General features: G+C 32.9%; 1 protein-coding gene across 2 annotated transcripts; it reads left to right on the forward strand.

The window, feature by feature from the left end:
- The first annotated feature begins 4,920 nt into the window (after nucleotides 1–4,920).
- On the forward strand, nucleotides 4,921–6,923 carry LOC120070883. Of its 2 annotated transcripts, XR_005480057.1 has the most exons (3): nucleotides 4,921–5,261; nucleotides 6,251–6,424; nucleotides 6,566–6,916. XR_005480057.1 is itself a non-coding variant. In XM_039022779.1 (2 exons), exons 1-2 carry the CDS (start codon nucleotides 5,043–5,045, stop codon nucleotides 6,368–6,370), a joined length of 339 nt encoding a protein of 112 aa, XP_038878707.1. In that variant the 5' UTR covers nucleotides 4,921–5,042; the 3' UTR covers nucleotides 6,371–6,923. The 2 variants fall into 2 exon arrangements, 1 of the variants encoding a protein (XP_038878707.1); XM_039022779.1 differs by having other exon boundaries at nucleotides 6,251–6,923.
- Nucleotides 6,924–21,625: the final 14,702 nt, after the last annotated feature.

Genomic DNA, 21,625 nt, shown 5'->3' on the forward strand with positions numbered 1-21,625 from the left:
AGGCTGGAGAATCAAAACAATACAATGTATATTTTAACTGAAAATTAATATTTTTCTTGATAAATAAAACATGTCAATCAAATATCCAAAGAGTCAGATTTATTCTTGATAGGTAAATAGTGTCAAGAATTTTTTTTTTTAATTAAACTTGACATTTTTAAAACATAAAGTCCTAATTAGCGTAAAAAAGTCTAGGAATTGTTGTGAAATCTTTGCTTCTTAACTCATTTCTTGACGTTTTATCTTAAAAAAGGTCATTACTTGACATTTTAAAAAAAAAGTCAAGTAATTAAAAGTTGTAAGTGTCAAGTAATGCAGATTTTGTAGTAATGATCATTTATTGCTTGTTTAAAAGACAATGGATCCTCGATCATCATTAGGTATAATGACTTAGCTTCTAGGAAACCCATGTAATGGGTGGGTTGTGTTCTAACTCTCTCACTACGACGAGACATTCCCAACTCTTGAGAAAGATGTATTGACTCTCAAATGTGTTAGCATTATCAACAACTCTTGTTGACGTGCTTGTAGCTTCATTAGAAATTATTTCATTCAACACAATTTTACTATGAGGTTTATATCCCTCATATGGTCTTCTTCCAAGAAGTTAGCATTTGTTGATACAAACACCTTATTTCTTTATAGGCTATAAAAGTAACCACCTCTAGTCTCTTTGAGGTAGCCTACAAATAAACATACCTTTGAACAAGGTTCCAATTTCTTTGGATTTGTGTTCGGCATGTGTGCTGGACATCCCTAGTTGAGAGTCGAGATGTGATTCCATTTTCTATCATATAGTTCTGAAATCTTAAATCCATGTACTCTCCACCACAATCTGATCGAAGTGTTTTGATTGTTTTACCTAATAATTTTTCAACTACAATCTTATAATCCTTCAAGTTTTCAAGAGCTTTAGACTTATGTTGCATTAGGTAAAGATACTCATATCTTAAATTATCATCTGTAAAAGAGATAAAGTATTCATACCCTGCTCTTGCTTTAATATTCATTGAATCACAAAGGTCTGATTTGAGCTCTAAAAGTTCTTTGGCTCTATAATCTTTTCTATTAAAAGGCCTTTGGTCATTTTGCCTTCAAGACACAATTCATATACCAATAAAGTGTCTATTTCTAACTCGTTTAGAAAACCACTTTTTACCAATCTCTTAGTCCTTATATGATCTAACTGGAGGGGTTGAATCCTAACGGGGAAGCATGTGAGCATATGTGCCATTGAATACAATTTTGGAAAATCAAGAAAAATCAGAGAAGATATAAAAGATACAGAATAAACATTCTAAAGCATGCATTTACAGGGGAAAAAATCTTACCTTTGAAGACCATCTTCAATGAAAATCCTTCCTATACGAACTCCCACAAACTTTGAACCTCTTCCTCGTTCTTGAGGCAACCAAAGGAACATTACCACTAGTGTTACTTTGTCATTCTCTGGTAAGAACCAGATGGTGGGATCCAACTTTTAGAGAAGGGAAGATGAATTTTAAAGATGAATTTTTCTATAAAAAAATTTTTAGAGTGATATTTCTTGTGAGTATTGAGAGAGTTCTTGGAATGATCAATCATCCTTATGTCACATCTCCATCACAATTAAAAGGGAAAAAGTTAATTGGAGGAGGAGTTACAACTTCCCTCTGGTAACACCATGGATAACTCGCCATGGAAGTTATCTTTTATTTAATTTTATATTAGATCTAATTTAATATATAATTAAATAAGTAATATTATTAATTAACAGTTAATCAATTAATAAGTTAAATACCATATATTTAATTATACTTGAATTATATTCAAACATAATCCTCTCTCATAACCTATAGTTTTAATATGAATCTCATTCACAAATATTTCAACCTACAACTTTATATAAATTTCATTCATATAATTAATATTTAGATCTTATTCAAGTATATATCTTTATTATATTATGAAGTTTAATTTTGAATCTTATTAAAAAATAACTTTATAATATAAAGTATCCATATACATTATATTAATTGTTCTCATACAATTAATTTATATTTTCTTATTTAATTTGAACAACTCAAATTAATCCAAGACTAAATGATTCTTGTTTTATTCTTAATGAGCAAGTAAGGGGACTTAATAAATTTACAAATTAGAAGCTCCAATGATTTGATATTAATCAATTACTCTTTAACTAAATTAATCAACATTCATTAATTGTAAATCACTCCACTGAATACCTACAACTGCATTCTTCATACAGTAGATATATTTTTGTGTCCACGGATATAACCATTACTAGTAAGTCAAACCTTCACAAACTGCTCATATTTACAATTGGGTCAAATTACCATTTTACCGCTGTAATTACCTCTTACTCCTTAAATACCACTGATCCCTCTAATGAACAATCAGTTTATAGTCCAACTATAAACTAAATCCCCTCTGGCCAATGAAAGGGTGAGGCCTTTGGTTCAAGACTCGAAATCCATTTACTTACCCTAAGGACGGGAAGGAGACTTCATCTTGTGTAGCTATGTTTCCAGCTCCCTACTTGGACAAATCCTTAAAATGGTAGGCTTATTGAGTAAGCGAAACTGGTCAGTCTCACTCACACAAATCAAAGGACTGCTCTCATAGACAAAAGTTCATAATTTATTCAGGATTGAGGCGGAGTTATTAATGGTCATCCTATAAAATGTTAATCTCTTCAGTCAACCGTGTTATAAAGAAAAATCAATCATTTTTTGGTCCGATCTTATACAAATTCTTTGTATAGGATACCTTCACTCGTATGTCTCCACATGAACGATTTGGATCACACTATTTGCAATACTTACAACTCTTGTAATATTTACAAAATGAGTCATATCCATAATGTTACTAGGATAAGAAATCCAATCTTATCCATATACTACATATCATTTAGGTTATTACTTGAACATGATCTACTTGTATGTCTACCACATAATGTTCAAGTTACATAAAATAACCTTAGATCTCAGTTACTTTGATTAAGTTATGCACAAATAAAATAACTCTTTATTTTTATTAATTAAAAAATTCATTTATACAAGATTACAACTACGAGATCCACGAGATTTAAGGCACTAACCTTAGATACAAAAAGATTGGTATCATCTCTCTAAGAAAATCTTTGTCTTTTGGTCCTAGTTGATGTTTTGAATAATTCATTATTTATAAGTGATTTAGATGCTAGTGATTTTAGCACATACAAATTATTTTCTATAAAAGTTGAAATAATTTCAAGACCATTCTTCAAAATAACTACTTTATTACGAATGAAATTTAGGGAATGAAATTGTTCAACCAAATAAAAAAGAATTAGGTTCCTCTTAATTTTAGGAACCAAAAGTACGTTGTCCAATAACAAATAACAGTTCTTAAAAAGTAATTTCACTTCCTACAGCAACACCTGACACGACCGCCCTAGTTCTGACTCTCATGGTCATCTCTCCAATCCTAAGCACTTTCAAGAGTCAATTCCTTGAAAAGAAGATTTAATGTGGTTAATGGCTTCTGAATCAATTACCCAGAAAGAATCATCATTCTCCACTAAACAAGTTTCCAGAACAAGTAAATCATATTTACCTTCTTTGGCTTTCTTCTTCTCAGCCAGGTACTTTGGACATTTTCTTTTCCGGTGTCCATCCTCATTGCAATGGAAACATTTTCCTTTGTGCCTTTGACCTTGACCATTTCCCTTTCTGGGCGGTTGTCGCTTTATTCTTGTTCTCACTATGTTTCTTCTTTCAGTTTTTGTTACCAGAAGAAGAGGGGAGTGCAACTACTTAGCTTTAGTGGAGTGACTTAGTAGTTAATGAATGTCGATTAATTCAGTTTAAAGAGTTTAGCCAATTATATTAATTGTTGGAGCCCATGATCTGTAGATCCATTAGGTCCCCTACTAGATCACAAACAGACTAAACCTTAGAATATCGTGATGAGAGAATTTGAAATGTTCAAATTTAAATTAAGGGAATCGGTAATTATATAATCAAACATTTAATTATTGAATTAAATGAAATTAGAGAATTAGATGATATTTAAATATGATTTAAATATTAATTACATAAATATGAATTCATGATTGTGGAACTAGTGATGTAATAATTTAATATTGGATATTAAATTATCTTCATTAATTAAATTACTTAATTAATTATTTAAATAAATTTTATCTAAAATTAACTATTTGAATTAATTTTATTTAAAATTGAAAATTTTGAATTTATAAAAATTCAAATAATAAACTTAATTTTTGTTTTAATTTAACTTTTGAAAACTTAAATTAAAATTTAAGAAAATTAAATTTCATTTCAAAATTGGAAAAAACATGTTTAGTGGGGTTTTCCCACTTTGAACACTTATATTCCACCCAAATTCTCAAGTTGTGACACACTTATATTCCACCCAAATTCTCAAGTTGTGGTGTCAAATTTTAGTGCAATAGTGTGGCATGTTGAATTTGATAAAAATCAAATTCAATTCAGCCGAGAAATTACACTTGCCTGTTGTTTTTCCTCACAATTTGTTGAAAAGTATTCTTCAACTATTGGACACCAAAACCAATAAACTTCTCCAAAATTTCCTTCAATTCCTACTAATTTTGGATCTCACAATTCAATCTAAGATCCTAAACAATAGTAGGAAAGATCAAGTGGCTGTCTACAAGATGTTGCTGAAGAGATTCGAGCTGGAATTGTAGGATTGAAGAGTTCAACAAAGATAATCTCAGAAACCCTACTTCTATGTTTTGAACTTTGATGTTTCCTTGCTAAAATTGATGAAATTAGAGTGCTTAAAATTTTAATTACTTCTACATGTTGAATGTGAATATCATCATATATGATATGTTTAAATATACAATTACATCATTTTTCTTTTAAAATTTCATAAATTCTCGTTTCTTAATTAATTAAAACCTTTTAAAACATTTTTTCGAAAGGAAAAATATTTTATATTAACTAAAATGAAACTATAATTTCATGTGTATTGTACCTTTTGAGTTTTGGCGGCACAAGTGAAGTTCCGACATGGCGAGAGAGAAGAGCCCTGGCTTAAAGATCCTCTGGGTCTGGACTCTTGGCACTGCCGCCATTCTCATTACGAGCGTAGCTCGGATGAGGATGAGGGATATGGAGAACATAATCAATTCCGATCAACAACCGTCGCTTCACCACCAACAAACGTCTTCCACCGATTCGTTTCCCATCACCGATTCGTTTTCGGTCGATGAAGGAGACGCATCACAGGTTTAGAAGCTTTCGCGCCTTTGAAATTTAGCTTAAACTAGTAATTTTTCTTTTCCAATTTAGCGTCGGGGAATCTGGGTTTTCGTCAAATCCCATTTTCTGTGGACTGTACGTAATGTGTTTGATAAAATTACTGAATGGAAGGAACTGCCATATTTTCACTCGGGATGAGCTTGCAATTGCGTTGGATCTTTGATGTGTCAGTTTTAATGAAGTGTTTTATGTTTGCTGCTGTATTTGCCTGGATGTATAAATTAGAAGGTCTGCCTCTTAGTTGAATTTGGTGGGTGGTGAATGAGATACAACAAGTGTTTGTTGAAATTTCTGGATGGAAATGTCAATTTATCATTCTTAATGAGCTTGCAATTTCTTTGAGGCATCAATTTGAGAGAAATGTATGCTGCTGCTATGTTAGCTAGGGTAATTACTAGGTCTGTTTCTTAGTTGGAAATTGCAATTTGGTGTGCTGAATGAGGTTTTGAGACAGCTTCTTAGGATGGGCTTCATTTTTCATTTTTCAACTACACTTTGATTTTAGTAACCTTTTTTTAAAGTTTTTTGTGGATCCTTTCCAAAGTCGTTTAATTTTTAATGATTTGGTGCTCTACTCCTTCCAATGCTCATAGAAACTTTTGTTGGCCAAGTAGTTTTGTGTGGTTTTCAAATTCACTAAGTGGACTAGTTTTTGTCTAACATTAGGAGATGTTTTACATAAATAAGTGTTTGAATGGGGTCTAGAACCCCTAAAAAGTAAGAGGTGCGAGCTAAGAATGAAAATGGAAATGAAAATAAAATAAAATAAATCAATGATCTTAACAACTAATGCTAGATTGTTCCATTTAGATTAATTTTTGTCCATTTGTTTAGCTTTGTTTTCGAAAAATTATCTCATTGGTGTTCTTTTTCCCTTAAGTCAATAGATTGATTTATAGGAAGTTTTTATTTTGGTATGATTCTGAGGATGCAAATGTTATTCACTATGAGCACAGGTTGAGGTTGCACAACTTGGCTCTTTTGTAAGCCTTAAGAGCAAGTTGAATGCCTATGTGATTATGCTCCTCCTTTACATGGTGATGAAACTCCAAGAGAGTAATGAAAAGCTCTTATAGGTTGGAACCAAACTGTATGATAAATTAGATGCAGATTGCAAAATGGATTCAATGGTATGTACATATCAAACTTATATCTTATGATATTCTTGAATAGGATTTGTCTCCTTAACAATGACCTCACCTACTACTTTCGTTTTGATGTCAAACACAAAACTGTCTTCTAATGTCATTACTGCAAATTATGGCATAAAGGGAATTGATGCCTTTGGGCTTATATGCAAGATACATCAACCATGAGAATACAGAAGTTGAAAAGACAATAGAAATGACAAGCAATGCTTATATGTACCTCACATTCTCGAAGGATCAATTTCTATAATCATTTGATGTTGTTTTACCAGATGAGTAACTATCATCAACATATCATTTAATTATACGTTGTTTTGGGATGAATTTCCAGAATATGTTATCTGAGGATTCCACCCATGTAGAAATATGTTGGAGAGAGTTAAACACTATTGTCAATTCAACTTTCTGCTTGTGAAGTTTACCGATGATTGTTAGAGTTGGAAGTGCAGGTGTTATGCTGGCTTAAGAAACTTTGACCAATTAAATTGTATAGAAATTGAGTATTTACAAAGACATCATACTGTTTTTATTGCTGTCTACCAGCGACTTAAAATGATAATGTGCATGAGACTGAAGTTGTTATACAATTAGCTGATAGATCTCACATTCACCCTTTAGGAGTAGTGGAAGACATCTTTGTCTAGGTTAATTGAGTTAATCTTTTGGTTGAATTATACATTTTGAAGATGAATGTGAATTCCTCCCCTTCTGCTGCATCCATTTTTTTTGGGAGACCATTCTTGAAAACCGCTAAGACTAGAATTGATATTGACGAAGGTACTTTGTCTGTAGAATTTGATGGGCGAAATTGCGAAGTATAACATATTTGATGCCATAAAATATCCCAACGCCCCCTCTGTCAATTTGATGTTGTGGATTCATTGTTGGATATATTTAGTGAAAGAAAGTGAAAGTTTGGTAAAGATTTAAAACATAAAATGAATTTAATTGTATAGATTAAATTCATTGTTTAGGAACTTTCAAATTGAATTGAAACTTCAAATTAAAATGATGTTTCATGCATAAATTTAATATGTATGAAATTTCAATTTGTAGTTTTTTTCAATTTGAATGAGTTATGTTTGATTTTTGTCAAGTAACAACTTAATTGAGTTAAATTTAACAAATGTTTCAATTTTTATATTTATTTGATTTTATTTTGTAATTTGGATAGTTACCAAGTTACTAGCCTATAAATAGCAACTTAGTTCTTCATTTATAGCATCTCATTCCAAATTAAAGAGTTCTCTCCTTTCTTTCATTCTTTCTTTTGTTCTTGAGTTGAGTTGAAAGCAAGTATTCAAGAGTTCTGCTAGATCTGAATAGTTCGAGATTGCAGTTTTACTGGAGTTAGTCGTTGTATCCTACTGAGACGATCGTTGTAGTCAACTTGTACCCCGTGTCGAGCGAATAATTGTCTTCAGGACAGTACATACTAGAAGCGTGTCTTGATTACGTTTTGATTCTCCAAAGGTTTTGAAGTTCTTTCAAGTCTTTGGTTATTTTCATATATAAGCCTTGTTATACTACATGACTTTCATTTGAGTTTGGATATTATACATTAAGTGTATTGTTTCAAGTAATTGAGGTATAATTAGTTTGCTAGTATATTCACTTTTATATATACCATTTTCCTTCCAACAATCTGAAGATAATTATTATATTTGAACTGGTGGTTGCAAACTCCTTCACCAATGTCACTAATTCTACCATCATTGGATCACCCATTGTCAAACTTCATTTTGAAAAACCAGAGAAGTTCAAGGGAGACAATTTCAAGAGATGGCAATAGAAGATGATCTTCTATCTCACCACACTGAGACCTGCTCATATTTTAAAGGAAGATTGCCCAATTACCCCACCAGAAGCTGTAACTCCTGAAACAGAAGCTGCAAAGCAAGCATGGATGCATTCGGACTTCTTGTGCCGCAATTATATACTTGGTAGTCTTGAGGACACTTTATATAGTGTCTATTGCAATGCCTACAATACATTAAAATTATTGTGAGAGGCATTAGACAAGAAATACAAGATAGAAGATGTTGGCACTAAGAAATTTCTTGTGAGAAAATTCTTAGATTATATGATGATCGATACCAAGTTGGTAGGCAATCAGATGGAAGAATTGCAAATTATCATAAGTGATTTGCAAAGTGAAGGATTGGACATCAGTGAGTTATTCGAAGTTGTTGCTGTGATTGAGAAGTTTCCTCCTTCCTGGAAGAACTTCAAGTGTTATCTCAAATACAAGCAAAAGGAGTTACCATGGAGAACCTCGCAGTAAAACTCCGTATAGAAGAGGATAACAGAAACAGAGATAAAACTCCACTAGAAGTTGGAGCTAAGGCTCACATTACTGAAGCTTCAAAACCTAAACCCAAGAAGTAGAATTTCGAGAAGAAAAGTGCATATCATGGGTCAAGGAATGATGTTAGCAAGTGCATTTGAGGCAATTGTTGGGTTTATGGTAAGAATGACCATACTACTGCAATATGCAAGCACAAAAAGGGACTAAGTTCCAACAATCAAGTCAATGTCGTAGAAAATGATGATTTGGTTGCCGTCATTTATGAAGTAAATATGGCTTCAGACACCAAAGGTTGGTGGATTGATATTGGTGCTACTAGACACATTTGTAAGGACAAGTCGTTGTTCATTACATATGAGAAGTTAGATGGAAAAGATAAGCTATACATGGGAAATACTTCAACTGCCTCAGTGGAAAGCAATGGAAAAGTCCTATTGGAACGGACTTTTAGAAAGATACTTACCCTTAATGACATGGCACGTGCAAGAGATTTGAAAGAATCTAGTATCAGGAACTCTACTTAACAAAAATGAGTTCAAACTTGTATTTGAGTCAGATAAATTTATTTTGACAAAAGGCAGGTATGTACTGGATTGAACCCATTTGGAAAAACCAATCAAATTTAGCAAGTACAACTCAAATCACACAATTCAACAATATAAGCAGAAGAGTTGATATTATTATTATTCTTTGGCATTTGTGCTAGTACATTCAATTTGGACATGTCATCACTCAGATAGTTTTTTTCTAAATGGGTTAATGCATAGAGTACTAATATAAATAAATTGTATGGTTTCATCAAATTTCATTATTGAAGGAACTCATATGAGGAGAACCTTGAGCGGAAGCGAATCAACCAAATTTTATTTATTATCGAATACAAATTTTATAGTAAACATACAAATAGATATGCATTCAAAATTAAATTACAGCATGCTTTAAAGGAAAATGGGTTTCAAGAAATCTCACCTTTGAAGAACTCTTTCTTCAAGAAATCCTTCGTACAAGCCACGAACGGAACTTCTTCTTCACGCACGAACACCACCACTCAAGAACTCTCTATATTCTCTTTGGGATTACAGGATTCAAGTAGGAGTTGTGGGCTTTGCTTGAATCTTTGGAAGAGGGAAGGAGATGGAGACGATGAGATGGATGTTTCTATAGAGAACTTTTCTCTTGGAGAGCACTTTTTCTCTGTGAGAATTGAGGAAGAACATGATCCTTTCAACTTCTTTAATCACACATTAGTTTTCTTGAGAAAATGTAGGGAGTGAATTATAACTCCTTCCATTTTTATTAATTTCAAATGATTTAATACGATTATATATATATATATATATATACAATAACTACTTTATTATATATATACACTATATGTTATATCAAATATAACATATAGCTTATAGTTTTATATTGTATCAAATACAACATAAACAATAGATTTTATTATCTCTCAACTATATATGGCATTTAATATAAATCACATTTATATTAAATCTATTTATATGAATTTCATCCACGATATTTGAATCATATTCAAATATTTTATTTCTCTCAATATAAATCATATTTATATTTAATTATATGAATCTCATTCATATAATTGGTATTTGAATCACATTCAAATTCCTCTCATATATAATGAATCAAATACATTATAATTAATTATATCATATTTATATTAATTCCCTCAATTAATTTGAACACTTCAAATTAATCCAAAGATTAAATTCCTGTTAAGCTACAGAGGGGACCTTATGGACCTGTAGATTGAAGCTCCAATGGTACTTGGATAATTAACTAAACTCTTTAATTACATTATCCAACATTCATTAACTGTCAGTCACTCCACTAAAGATCGACAGTTGCACTCTTCACACTACAGATAAATTTATGTGTCCATTGAATATAACCAATCAACAGTGCGACAATTCTTCACAAATTGTTCATAAGTACAGCTAAGCCAAAATACTGTTTTGCCCCTACAGTTACATCTAACTCCTTAAGTACCACTGATTCCTCTAATGAACAATAAGTCATAGTCCCACTATGACCAAGTCCCTCTCGGCTAGGAGAGGGTGTGGCCATTATGTTCAAGACCCGGAATCAGTTCTTAAGGGAGCAATTTATCTACTTGCCCCTGCATCGGGGAAGGAGTACATTTCATCTTGTATAGTTGTGTTCCCATAAAGTGACTAATCATTTTGTGGTCCGGTCTTATACAAAATTTTTTTATAGGATACTCCCGCTCGTATATCTCCATATGAATGATCAAGATCAGATCATTTATGGCACTTTACAACACTTGTAACATCTATAAGGCAGGTCGTATCTGTAGTGTCACCAGGATAAGGTACCCAACCTTATCCATCTACTACAGACCATTTAAGTTATTATTTAAACAAAATCCACTTGTATATCTCTACATACTTGTTTAAATTACATGAAATAACCTCGGATCTTAGTTTATTGGATTGAGTATATGCTTATAAAATAACACTTATTTTATTAAGAACAATATGTTTATGCAGAGTTTACAAACTACGAGATTACAACGAGATTTAGGACATCATTCTCAACAATCTTCCACTTGTCTTAAAGCTTAGGAAGATTAATGTGCAATACAAATAAAGTACAAAAATACAATAAACTAGAGTATACACTATACCCTAGTAACATCTCCCACTTGCCTTAGACAATGTGTCGCATATCCCGTAGACCCAGACTTTCTAGATGACCCTCGAACACTTTAGCCGTGAGAGCCTTAGTTGTGCTCCAAAGCAATCTTCGTGACAATCACATCACCTCGATGCACAATCTCCCAATTCAAATGATATTTTTGTTCTATGCGCTTGCCTTTTCGGTGACTCCTAGATTCCTTAGGAACACCACTATTATCACAATAAAGTGTGATGGGAAAAGAAATTATTTGGAACAACTTCCAAATCAGTAAGGAACCTCTTAAGCCAAACAGTCTCTTTAGCAACTTCACAAGTAGCTATGTATTTGGCTTCCATAGTGGAGTCCGCGATGCATCCTTGCTTGATGCTTCATCATACTATAGCTTCTCCATTTAGAGTAAACACTAACCCTGATATGGATTTCCGAGAATCCCGATTAGTCTAAAAGTTAGAGTTTGTGTATTCTGTAAGGATCAAATCCTTATCTCCATACACGAGCATATAGTCCCTCGTTCTCCGGAGATACTTGAGGATCGTTTTGACCGCCATCCAATGATCTAATCCTGGATTGGACTGATATCGACTGAGAATCCTTACTGCATAACAAACGTCAAGTCTAGTACATAACATTGCATATATAAGGCTACCAATAGCCGATTCATAGGGAATCTGTCTCATTTCCTCAACCTCTCGAGGAGTCTTAGGACATTTTTCCTTAGACAATACAATTCTATGCCCGAAAGGTAATAAACCTGTAATGACCCGAGTTCAGGAGGGGTACATGAATGAACCGATATCACATCTGAATGAGAGGGATCCTGAGGACATGAAAGTATGGTTAAGAAAGGCTTAAAATAATTGAAAGTTACTACCTATATCAACAAGGTGCACCTTTCTTTTCGGTGGCTCAATCATAAGAACTCCAAAGTTAAGCATGCTTAGCTTGGAGCAATCCTATGTTGGGTGATCTCATGGGAATTTTCCTAGGATGCATGCTTTTGAGAACAAAACATGTTGAAAGGACCCATATTGGTTTGTGGGGACAACTTTCACTTCTAAAAAAGCATAATTGAGGGTTTTCCATAAGCACATGGGCTGGACATCCCCAAATCCTGAAGTGGCGTAAACTACCTTTACGACCCCTCTATAACTTAAAAAGTGTTTCAGAAACACTTTTTGGGAGAACGTTGTTCAAAATATAAACTGTAGTCTCTACTGCATATCCCCAAAACGAGTCAGGACCATGTCCAACAGGGTTCTGTTTCTTCTTTCTTATACACCATTTTGCTGAGGTGTACCTATGGCTGAGAGTTGGGACGTGATTCCATATTCTATCATATAGTTTTGGAATCTTAAGTCCATATACTCTCCACCACGATCAGATCGTAGTGTTTTTATTTTTTTTATCTAACAAGTTTTCAACTTCAGTCTTGTACTCCTTGAACTTTTCAAGAGCTTCAGACTTATGTTGCATTAGGTAGGTGTGTTCAAAAAACCCAATAATTCGACCAACCCAGACTACCTAACCCAAATCATAAGGGTTGGGTTGGTTTAGATTTTATTTTGGATTGGGTTGAAATTATAAAAAATTTAAATTGCGGGTTGGGTCTCAGGTTGCTCACGTTTAGGGTCGGGTTGAAAAAAAACAAAGAAACTCTCAGTCATCGCGCTCGTCTTGTCATCTGAACGAACCCTCCCCTCGCGCTTGTCCCTCAGCCGCTAAACCCTCATCGTCCGAACCCTCCCCTCACGCTTCTTCGACCTCCTCTTAGTCCCCTTGTCGATCCAACCCATGCCTCAAGCTTCCGGTCTGGCCTCCCCTTAGTCCACTCATCAATCCGGCCTTACGCCTCACACTTCTGGCTTTGACGCAAACGTAAAATAAAAAAATTTATGGCTCAGACGCAAACATGAAATAAAAAAAATATCTGGCCTCCCCTTGGTATGGAGTTTTTTCTTTTCATTTACTTCTTCTCTTTTGGGTACTTTTAAAATAAAAAATTAACTTCACAATATCACTTAATTTCCCATTTTCCTCTATGTAATCTGTAATCTTTTGGGTATTTTTCCTCTTTTGTGAATGAAGGTATGCATTTTTCTTTTGTCCAACAATCTTTTACTTTCTTAGATCTTGTGTCTTTATATTCCTGTGCTTTGTAAAGAAAATGGTAATTCTGGAAAAAGGAAGTTAAAACTATTAAAATTTGCTTAGACATTTGAAGTACAGATTATTGTGTTGTGACAAGATTTGGAAAACTTTTGGCAATATTAAACTTCTGCTTTCTTAGACATTTGTATAGATTATTGTGTTGTCCACAAAATGTTGAGAGTTTTGAATTCTAAATTATTAGAGGTTTCATTTGTTTTGCTGTCCAAGTTTTTTTTTTTTATTTTTTTTATTGAGGTGTTATGAAGTTTGTTTGAACATGCTATTGCTAAGCAGCTAACATTTCACATGTGTTAGCATTTTAGCAGTTTGCCTTAATCGAACAAATCGTTATTCCATTCAAACGTAAATTCGTTAATAAATTAATTTTTGTTCAACCTCGCAGTGTCTCGAGAATAGTTAGATTCCTCAAAGTCGTCACAACGAACACGGAATCAAACACGGTCGAATCACCATTTTCAAACTTAATTTAATTTTTATTGTTTACATATACTGTTTATGTGTGATTGATGATTGATCTTTATACATGAGTTGTTCTAAGTTAATTGAGAAGCTAGTGTTTGTTTGTTTTAATTGTATAGGTAGATGTAATTAGTTGTTTACTAGTTTCATTTATTTTATAGATGGGCAACAGTAGTAGTAATGCAAGTGGAACCGGTAATAATGAAATGTCTCCTCCTCCTTCTCCTCGCCCTCCTAATGTTAGCCAAACTCCTAAAAATATACCACCCCTACCTCCCAAGTCCAATTGAAAGAGACCTAATAAACCAACTTTGTCCGTGTGGGATTATTTCATAAAAATGGAAGCAAGTGCTAGATGGAGTTAGATGCAAGTGTAACTATTGTGGTAAAGATTACGCATGTGATAGTAATACTTGTGGAACTAGTACTTTATGGAAGCATTTAAGAAATCAATGTAAAAAGTACCCATATAAAGAAGAAGAAAAAGGACAAACCACCCTAACTCTTGTACCTTCAATTGATGGAAAAAGAGTCAATGCTAGTAATTTTGTGATGACATTGTTTAGCCAACAAGTGTGTAGACTAGCATGCACTAAGATGATAATTATGAATGAGTTGTCGTTCAAATTTGTTGAGACAAAGGGTTTTAGACACTTTTGTAGTGTTTCATGTCCTAAGTTTGATGTTCCATCAAGATTCACAATTGCTAGAGATGTATATTAACTTTATCTTGAGGAGAAAAAAAAGTTGAAATCATTTCTAGTTAAAAGCTCTCAAAGAGTTTGTCTTACTACCGACACATAGACTTCGCTACAAAATGTGAACTACATGGTCATCACTGAACATTTTATTGATTTTGAATGGGTTTTGCATAAGAAGATTTTGAGTTTTTTTCAAGTTGCTAATCATAAGGGCGAAACTATTGAGAAGGTGATTAAGAGTTGTTTGTGGGAATGAGGGATTGAATTTTTTTTTCATCACCGTTGATAATGAAGTTCTAATGATGTGGCTATTTCTTATGTTAAGAGAAGACTCAAAAGTTGGAAATCAGTTGTTTTAAATGAAGAATTATCACACAAGAGGTGTTGTGCCCACATTATTAATCTTATTGTGAATGATGGACTGAAAGATATGCATGATTCTATTGCCAGTGTTCATAATTCTATGAGATATGTTCGATCATCACCAAGAAGAATGGAAAAATGTAAAGTTTGTGTGAAACAAGAAAAAAATTAAGTGTAAGGCTCTTGTTTGTTTAGATGTGGAAACTAGGTGGAATTCTACTTATTTAATGCTTGAACATGCAATTAAATTTGAGAAAGCGAACTTTAGAGGAGGAGAAAATTGACTCAGATTTTGTTGATTACTTCGAGGAAGATGACCGTGAAAATAAAAGATTGGGGCCCTCAAGTACATCTAATTGGTTGACTGTAGGTGTGTTTATTAATTTTTTAAAAAAATTTATGAAACCACCACAACGATAAGTGGATCTTGATATGTGACTTCTAATGTTGGTTATAAGAAAATTAATAAAATTCAGTTTTCTTTAAACAAATGGAGCAACAATACCAACTCTATTCTAAGTATGATGACTATGAATATGAAGACAAAGTTTGATAAGTATTGGGGTTCGCTTGAAAAAAATGAATATATTGATATTTGTGGCTATGGTGATTGATCCTCGGTACAAGTTAAAGTACTATTGTTTTTCCAATGTTTATGACAGTGATGTGGTTAAGGATATGGTTGTGAGAGTGAAATTATATTTGTATCATCTATATGACTTTTACAAATCACATAACACTTCGCCTCGAGCTAGTCATAGTACCAATGATTCTCAACAATCAAAGACTGTCACTATAAATGAAGATGATCATGGAGTGGACGAAGAAATAGATGATCCGTGGATAACTTTTAAGAGATCGAGAGAAGAAGAAAGTTCATTGGAAGTGGAGAATGATTTGACTTCTTTTTTTTTTGACAAGAATATAGAAGATAAAGATGATTTTGAGATATTGTACTGGTGGAAAATGAATGGCTATAAATATCCCATTTTATAAAAAATTGTTCAAGATGTTTTGACATTTCCGATATCTAGAAGGCCTTGATATATACACAAAATTGGGTTTGTGGCGGCTCACTGTTACTAGATCTCCATTCATAACTTGAAGAGTTAGAGGCTTGTAAAAATATTGAGTCAGGTAATTAAATGATTATTTTATTGTACATATCTAACCTGTTTATTGTACGTATCTAACCTGTTTATTGTACATATCTAACATGTATTATGCTCAAATAATTAATGTATTTAATTATGCATGATTTGTTTTGTAGAGAGCCCTTCATCCTCTGTTGTTTTGAAATGAATTGTATTTGGAGCATAATGATGATTTTAATGGTAAGTTTTACTACCATAAGATCAAATATTATTATTACTTATAAATGATCCTCTTGGTATAATGTATTTATAATTTTTTTTCAGGCATTGAGAAGTGAAAAGACCAAAGATGAAGAAGAAAACTCACTCAAGTCATTCATCATGCCTCATGGTGCTTTTGAATGATTATTATTGAATTTGGAATTTTATGTAATAGGCTAATAGTTATTATTAAACTTGGACTTTTTGTTTCTATTTTGAATGTAGACTATGAATATTTTGAGTATGGACTTTGAACATGAACATTTGAATTATTTGAGTAAGTTTCTTTTGAAGTTTATATTGAATTTATGGTGGTTGTATTTTAATGTAAATGCTAAAATTTCGCATAGATTATATGTTTTTTTTATTAATCGATGTGATATATTTAGAATTAGTTCACTTCTGTAAATATGAAGGTTTATTGACCCGCAAAAATCAAATTGTTCAATAGAAAAGGAAGTAACGAAAAAAACAGTCAAAATTCAAAATAATTAAAAAAAAAAAGAACCGGTGACCCAACCCGGAAATTTTGGGTTCGGTTGGATTAGGTTGACCCTTAAAAAATGAACCGATAGAGTTCAATATTAGCTAACCCAAATTTTTGAGTTGGTCCATAAAATTCCTCCAACCCGACCTTTATGTACACCCTTAGCATTAGGTATAGATACCCAAATCTAGAATAATCATCTATGAAAGAGATGAAATATTCATACCCACTTCGTGCTCTTACAGGTCAGAATGTATAAGCTCCAAGTTTCTTTGGCTTTATAACCTTTTCCATTAAAAGATCGTTTGGTCATTTTGCCTTCAATGCAGACTCACATACTGATAAAGAGTTTTCTTCTAAACCATTTAGAAGTCGACATTTTACCAACTTCTTAACCCTATTGAGATTGATGTGACCTAACCTTAGATGTCAAATATGGGCATTTTCTTTAGGAGAAAGTCTCGGTCTTTTTGCAGTTGTTGTTGTTATGAACATTTCAGTATTGAGCATAGCTTTTATGACTAACGACCTTAGTACATACAAGTTGTTTTCTATTGAACCAAAACCTAATTCCATTCCATTCTTAAAAATAAACACTTTATTCTTAGAAAATGAAATGGAATAATTTTATTCAATCAGACAGGAAACAGAAATTAGGTTCCTCTTGATATGAGGAACTATATATACATTATCTAATAACATATATCGTTTCTTGTAAAAAAAAAAAAAATAATAACTTAAGCCTGCCTACAGCAACAGTTGAAATGACCTCACTAGTACCGACTCTAAGAGTCATCTCTCCAACTTCCAACTGTTTCCAGGAACTAAATCCTTGATGGGAAGAACACACGTGGTCAGTAGCTCCTGAATCAGCTATCCAAGAAAAATCATCGTTTTGTACTAAGCACGTCTCCAAGATAAATACATCATATCTATTTTCTTTGGAGTTCTTCCTTTTTTGGAGAGTAGTGGAATCAATATTAGAACCCATATCATAAACTCCAAGTTTTATCTCAGAGGACAATCCTCGTGGATGAACTTCATCAGAGTTGGCAATGATTGTTTTCTTTGTTAGTCCCTTGACATTCAATATGGACTGGAGATTATCTTGAGAACTGACACTACTGGTTTCATTGTCATCAATCCCGTTTTGCTTGAATAGTGAGAACTTTCGTTCAAACAATTCTCACATTGATTTCATGATCTCATGTGCAATGACCATGTTCTCAAATCTTTTGGCCAACGCATATGCATTACGAACATTTCGTGGTGCATCAGGGGTTAGAACTTGAGGACAATCCTCATTCATGACAACTTCGAGGTCATTTACCACGAAAAACATTTTAATGGATTCCACGTCATGTAATTAAAATCGGTCAAACTAGAAAAGACAACTAACAAAAAAACACTATTCGACATTTTGCTGAAAAAACAAACATATTGATCTACATTAGATATGAGCCTAACTCTTAAAAAATCCAATTAGTATTAGAAAAATCTAAATAAACCCCATTTAACATCTAATTTTGCAATGATGCTTTAGTAATTTAGGATAAAAGCCATCGAAGAGTAGTCGATTTCTCCCTTCATTGAATTGAGACACTCTCAACTAATCATTATACCAGAAGAACTCTTATTCCTATAATGACCAGTCATCATTTATTTGGTCAAGAAATCATTAACTTGCTTAATACTTTCTCGTAAGTGTGACCCTTCATTTTAGATCCTAGACTTCCGCTCCAACGAGCCAACTAAAGGGAAAAACCAATTGTGGCAAAAACTAAAGCGACTCTATCCATTTATGGAGTTTGCCTTGATATTGACCAACTGCACAAACTATTTGAAGGGGGACGCTTCTAGGGTGCCTCAAGGCCGTGCAAGAAGGTCTCACTGTCCAAACCAATGAAAGAGACCGTAGGACATGTTGACACACATCCCTCTCCCATTTATTATAAATACTCTCTCAATTCACCTTGATATTGCCCATGCAAACACCATTCGAAGGGGGATGCTCCTAGGGTGCTTCCAGGCCAAGTATAAGTCTCACGATGTGAATATTAAGGGAGAAACGTGAGTGGAAAAATGAAGTATCATACACATCTATTCCTTCCACTGAGTATTTTAATAACTTAGGGTTTAATTTACTCAGAAAAAATACGACTACTAATTTTTACTAAGTGATTGTTTAAGTTTGCCCAAAAGTAACACTTATTTTGGAAAGTTAAAGAATTTTGATTAATATTCGTTAAACACTTTAACAAATGTTAATCAACAATTACATGCTTGTAGTAAATATATCTAATTCACCTTTTCAGGTAGGTTCCCAAGTAGGGGTGTTATGTTTTCGTCAGCTTAAATAACCCAACCTAGCCAGAACTTGCCTTAGACAAAAGATCCCTTATAGATATATTTGCTACAAATTTAATCATTTATTGAAATCAATTTAATTTTATTAAATCGATTTAAAAGATTAATCTAATTTCTAATCTCATTAGAAATTTGAGAACTTAGGTCTATCTCAATCATATTTTTAAACTATTTTAAAAAATGATTTTACCTAAGTTTGCATGCAACTCTTGGTTGTTGATTTTAATTTCTAATTTCATTTATTTATAATTCTTATAAAGTAAATGAAAAAAATTAAAACTTACCATTGCATGATAGACATACATTAGTTAATTATAACATTTATAAATTAACCTAAGGTAATGTCCTGCTTCATGCAATGTTCATTCATTACTAATATATAATATTTATATAATTAAGTAATGAACCATGCTATAGCATACATTCCATACAACCATTAAACCTTATATTATAATACTTATAATATAAATGATGCATGAATATGCTATAATACAAGCATACATATATTATAAAATTTATACTATATGATGCATGAGCATGCTTTGTGTAATTTAAATCATGCATATTCATATATTATAACACTTATAATATAAAAATGATGCATGGAAATAAATGCATAATGTATGGTGAGTTTTAAAACTATATGACATACATTATGACATATAATAAAAACATATATCACATGTATATTTATACTAAAAGTTGATGGACTGGGATAGAAGCTCTCCAAAAAACATAAAATGCTAACTATTAAGAAATTTGAGTCAATCGGTTTGGAACATATGAAACAGGTCTTGAACTGCTCGACCCGAACCGTTCCTCAAAGAACACCTTGCAGCTGATCGTGTAGCAAAAGCACCATGCGTCGAGTATGCAATACTATGTGATCTCGTAGCTAATGACTATGTGATGAGCACGATAGTCTACGAGATCGTGTAGCATGCAAGCATGCGTCGAGTATGCAACACTATGCGATTGCGTAGCTCATGACTATGTGATGAGCATAATAGTCTACGCGATCGTGTAGCACGCAAGCATGCATCAAGTATCCAATACCACACGATCATTTAACAAGCAAATGCCTATGCGATCTTGTAGCAAACGCCACATGATCGTGTAGCAAACTCTACATGATCGTGTAACATTAGCTATGTGATCGTTTAGCAAATGTTACACGATCGCATAACAAAAGCTACCCAATCGTTTAGCTCTAGCTACACGATCTGGAACTTTTATTTCGTCTTCTTCATCGAAACTACAAACTGCAACCCTTCTTTGAAACCTTCGAAACACCACAAGCGACTCAAAAGTAACAAATTTATAGACTCGATTGCAATAATAATGCCTAAAAATGCAGGGGGCCTTTACAAACCAACTTTGTAAATTTAAACAAAACCTTAAACTGAGATTTCTATCCCGAAACATCTATCAACAAAGCCATCCACAAACATTTATCACATAAACGGAATGCAGATTATAAAACCCACCAGTACTGTAAATGATTGAATACAAGAATGGAATTTGGAATAAAAAACCAACAACCTAGCTCTGATACCAATTGAAGGAACTAGTATGAGGAGAACCTTGAGCGGAAGCAGATTGACTAAATTCCATTAATTATCGAATACAAAGTTTACAATAAACATACAAATAGATATGCATTAAAAATTAAATTACAACATGCTTTAAAGGAAAATGGATTTTAAGAAACCTCACCTATGAAGAACTCTTTCTTCAAAAAATCCTTCGTAGAATCCACGAACGAAATTTCTTCGTCGCGAATCTCCTTCTTCATGCATGGACACCATCACTTAAGAACCCTCTGTATTCTCTTTGGGATTACAGGATTCAAGTAGGAGTTGTGAGCTTTGCTTGAATCCTTGGAAGAGGGAAGGAGATGGAGACGATGAGAAGGATGTTTCTACAGAGAACGTTTCTCTTGGAGAGAACACTTCTTCTCTGTGAGAATTGAGGAAGAAGATGATCCTTTCAACTTCTTTAATCACACGTTAGTTATCTTAAGAGAATGTGGGGAGGGAGTTAACTCCTTCCCTTTTTATTAGTTTAAAAAGAATTGATAAAATAAATAAATATGTATGTATATATATATATATATACTACTACTACTACTACTACTACTACTACTACTACTACTTTATTATATATACACACTATATGTTATATCAAATATAACTTATAGCCAATATAAACTATAGATTTTATTCTCTCTCAACTATACATGGTATTTAATATAAATCACATTTATATAAAATCAATTTATATGAATCTCAT

This window comes from Benincasa hispida, chromosome 2 (genome assembly GCF_009727055.1).
Source record: "Benincasa hispida cultivar B227 chromosome 2, ASM972705v1, whole genome shotgun sequence".
Taxonomy (NCBI): domain Eukaryota; kingdom Viridiplantae; phylum Streptophyta; class Magnoliopsida; order Cucurbitales; family Cucurbitaceae; genus Benincasa; species Benincasa hispida.

Excerpts from the sequence above, each read along its gene's own strand:
- LOC120070883 (XM_039022779.1), top strand. The coding sequence starts at position 5,043 with ATGGCGAGAGAGAAGAGCCCTGGCTTAAAGATCCTCTGGGTCTGGACT. Across the intron at positions 5,262-6,250 it reads ATGAAGGAGACGCATCACAG|GTTGAGGTTGCACAACTTGG; the intron begins GTTTAGAAGCTT and ends CTATGAGCACAG.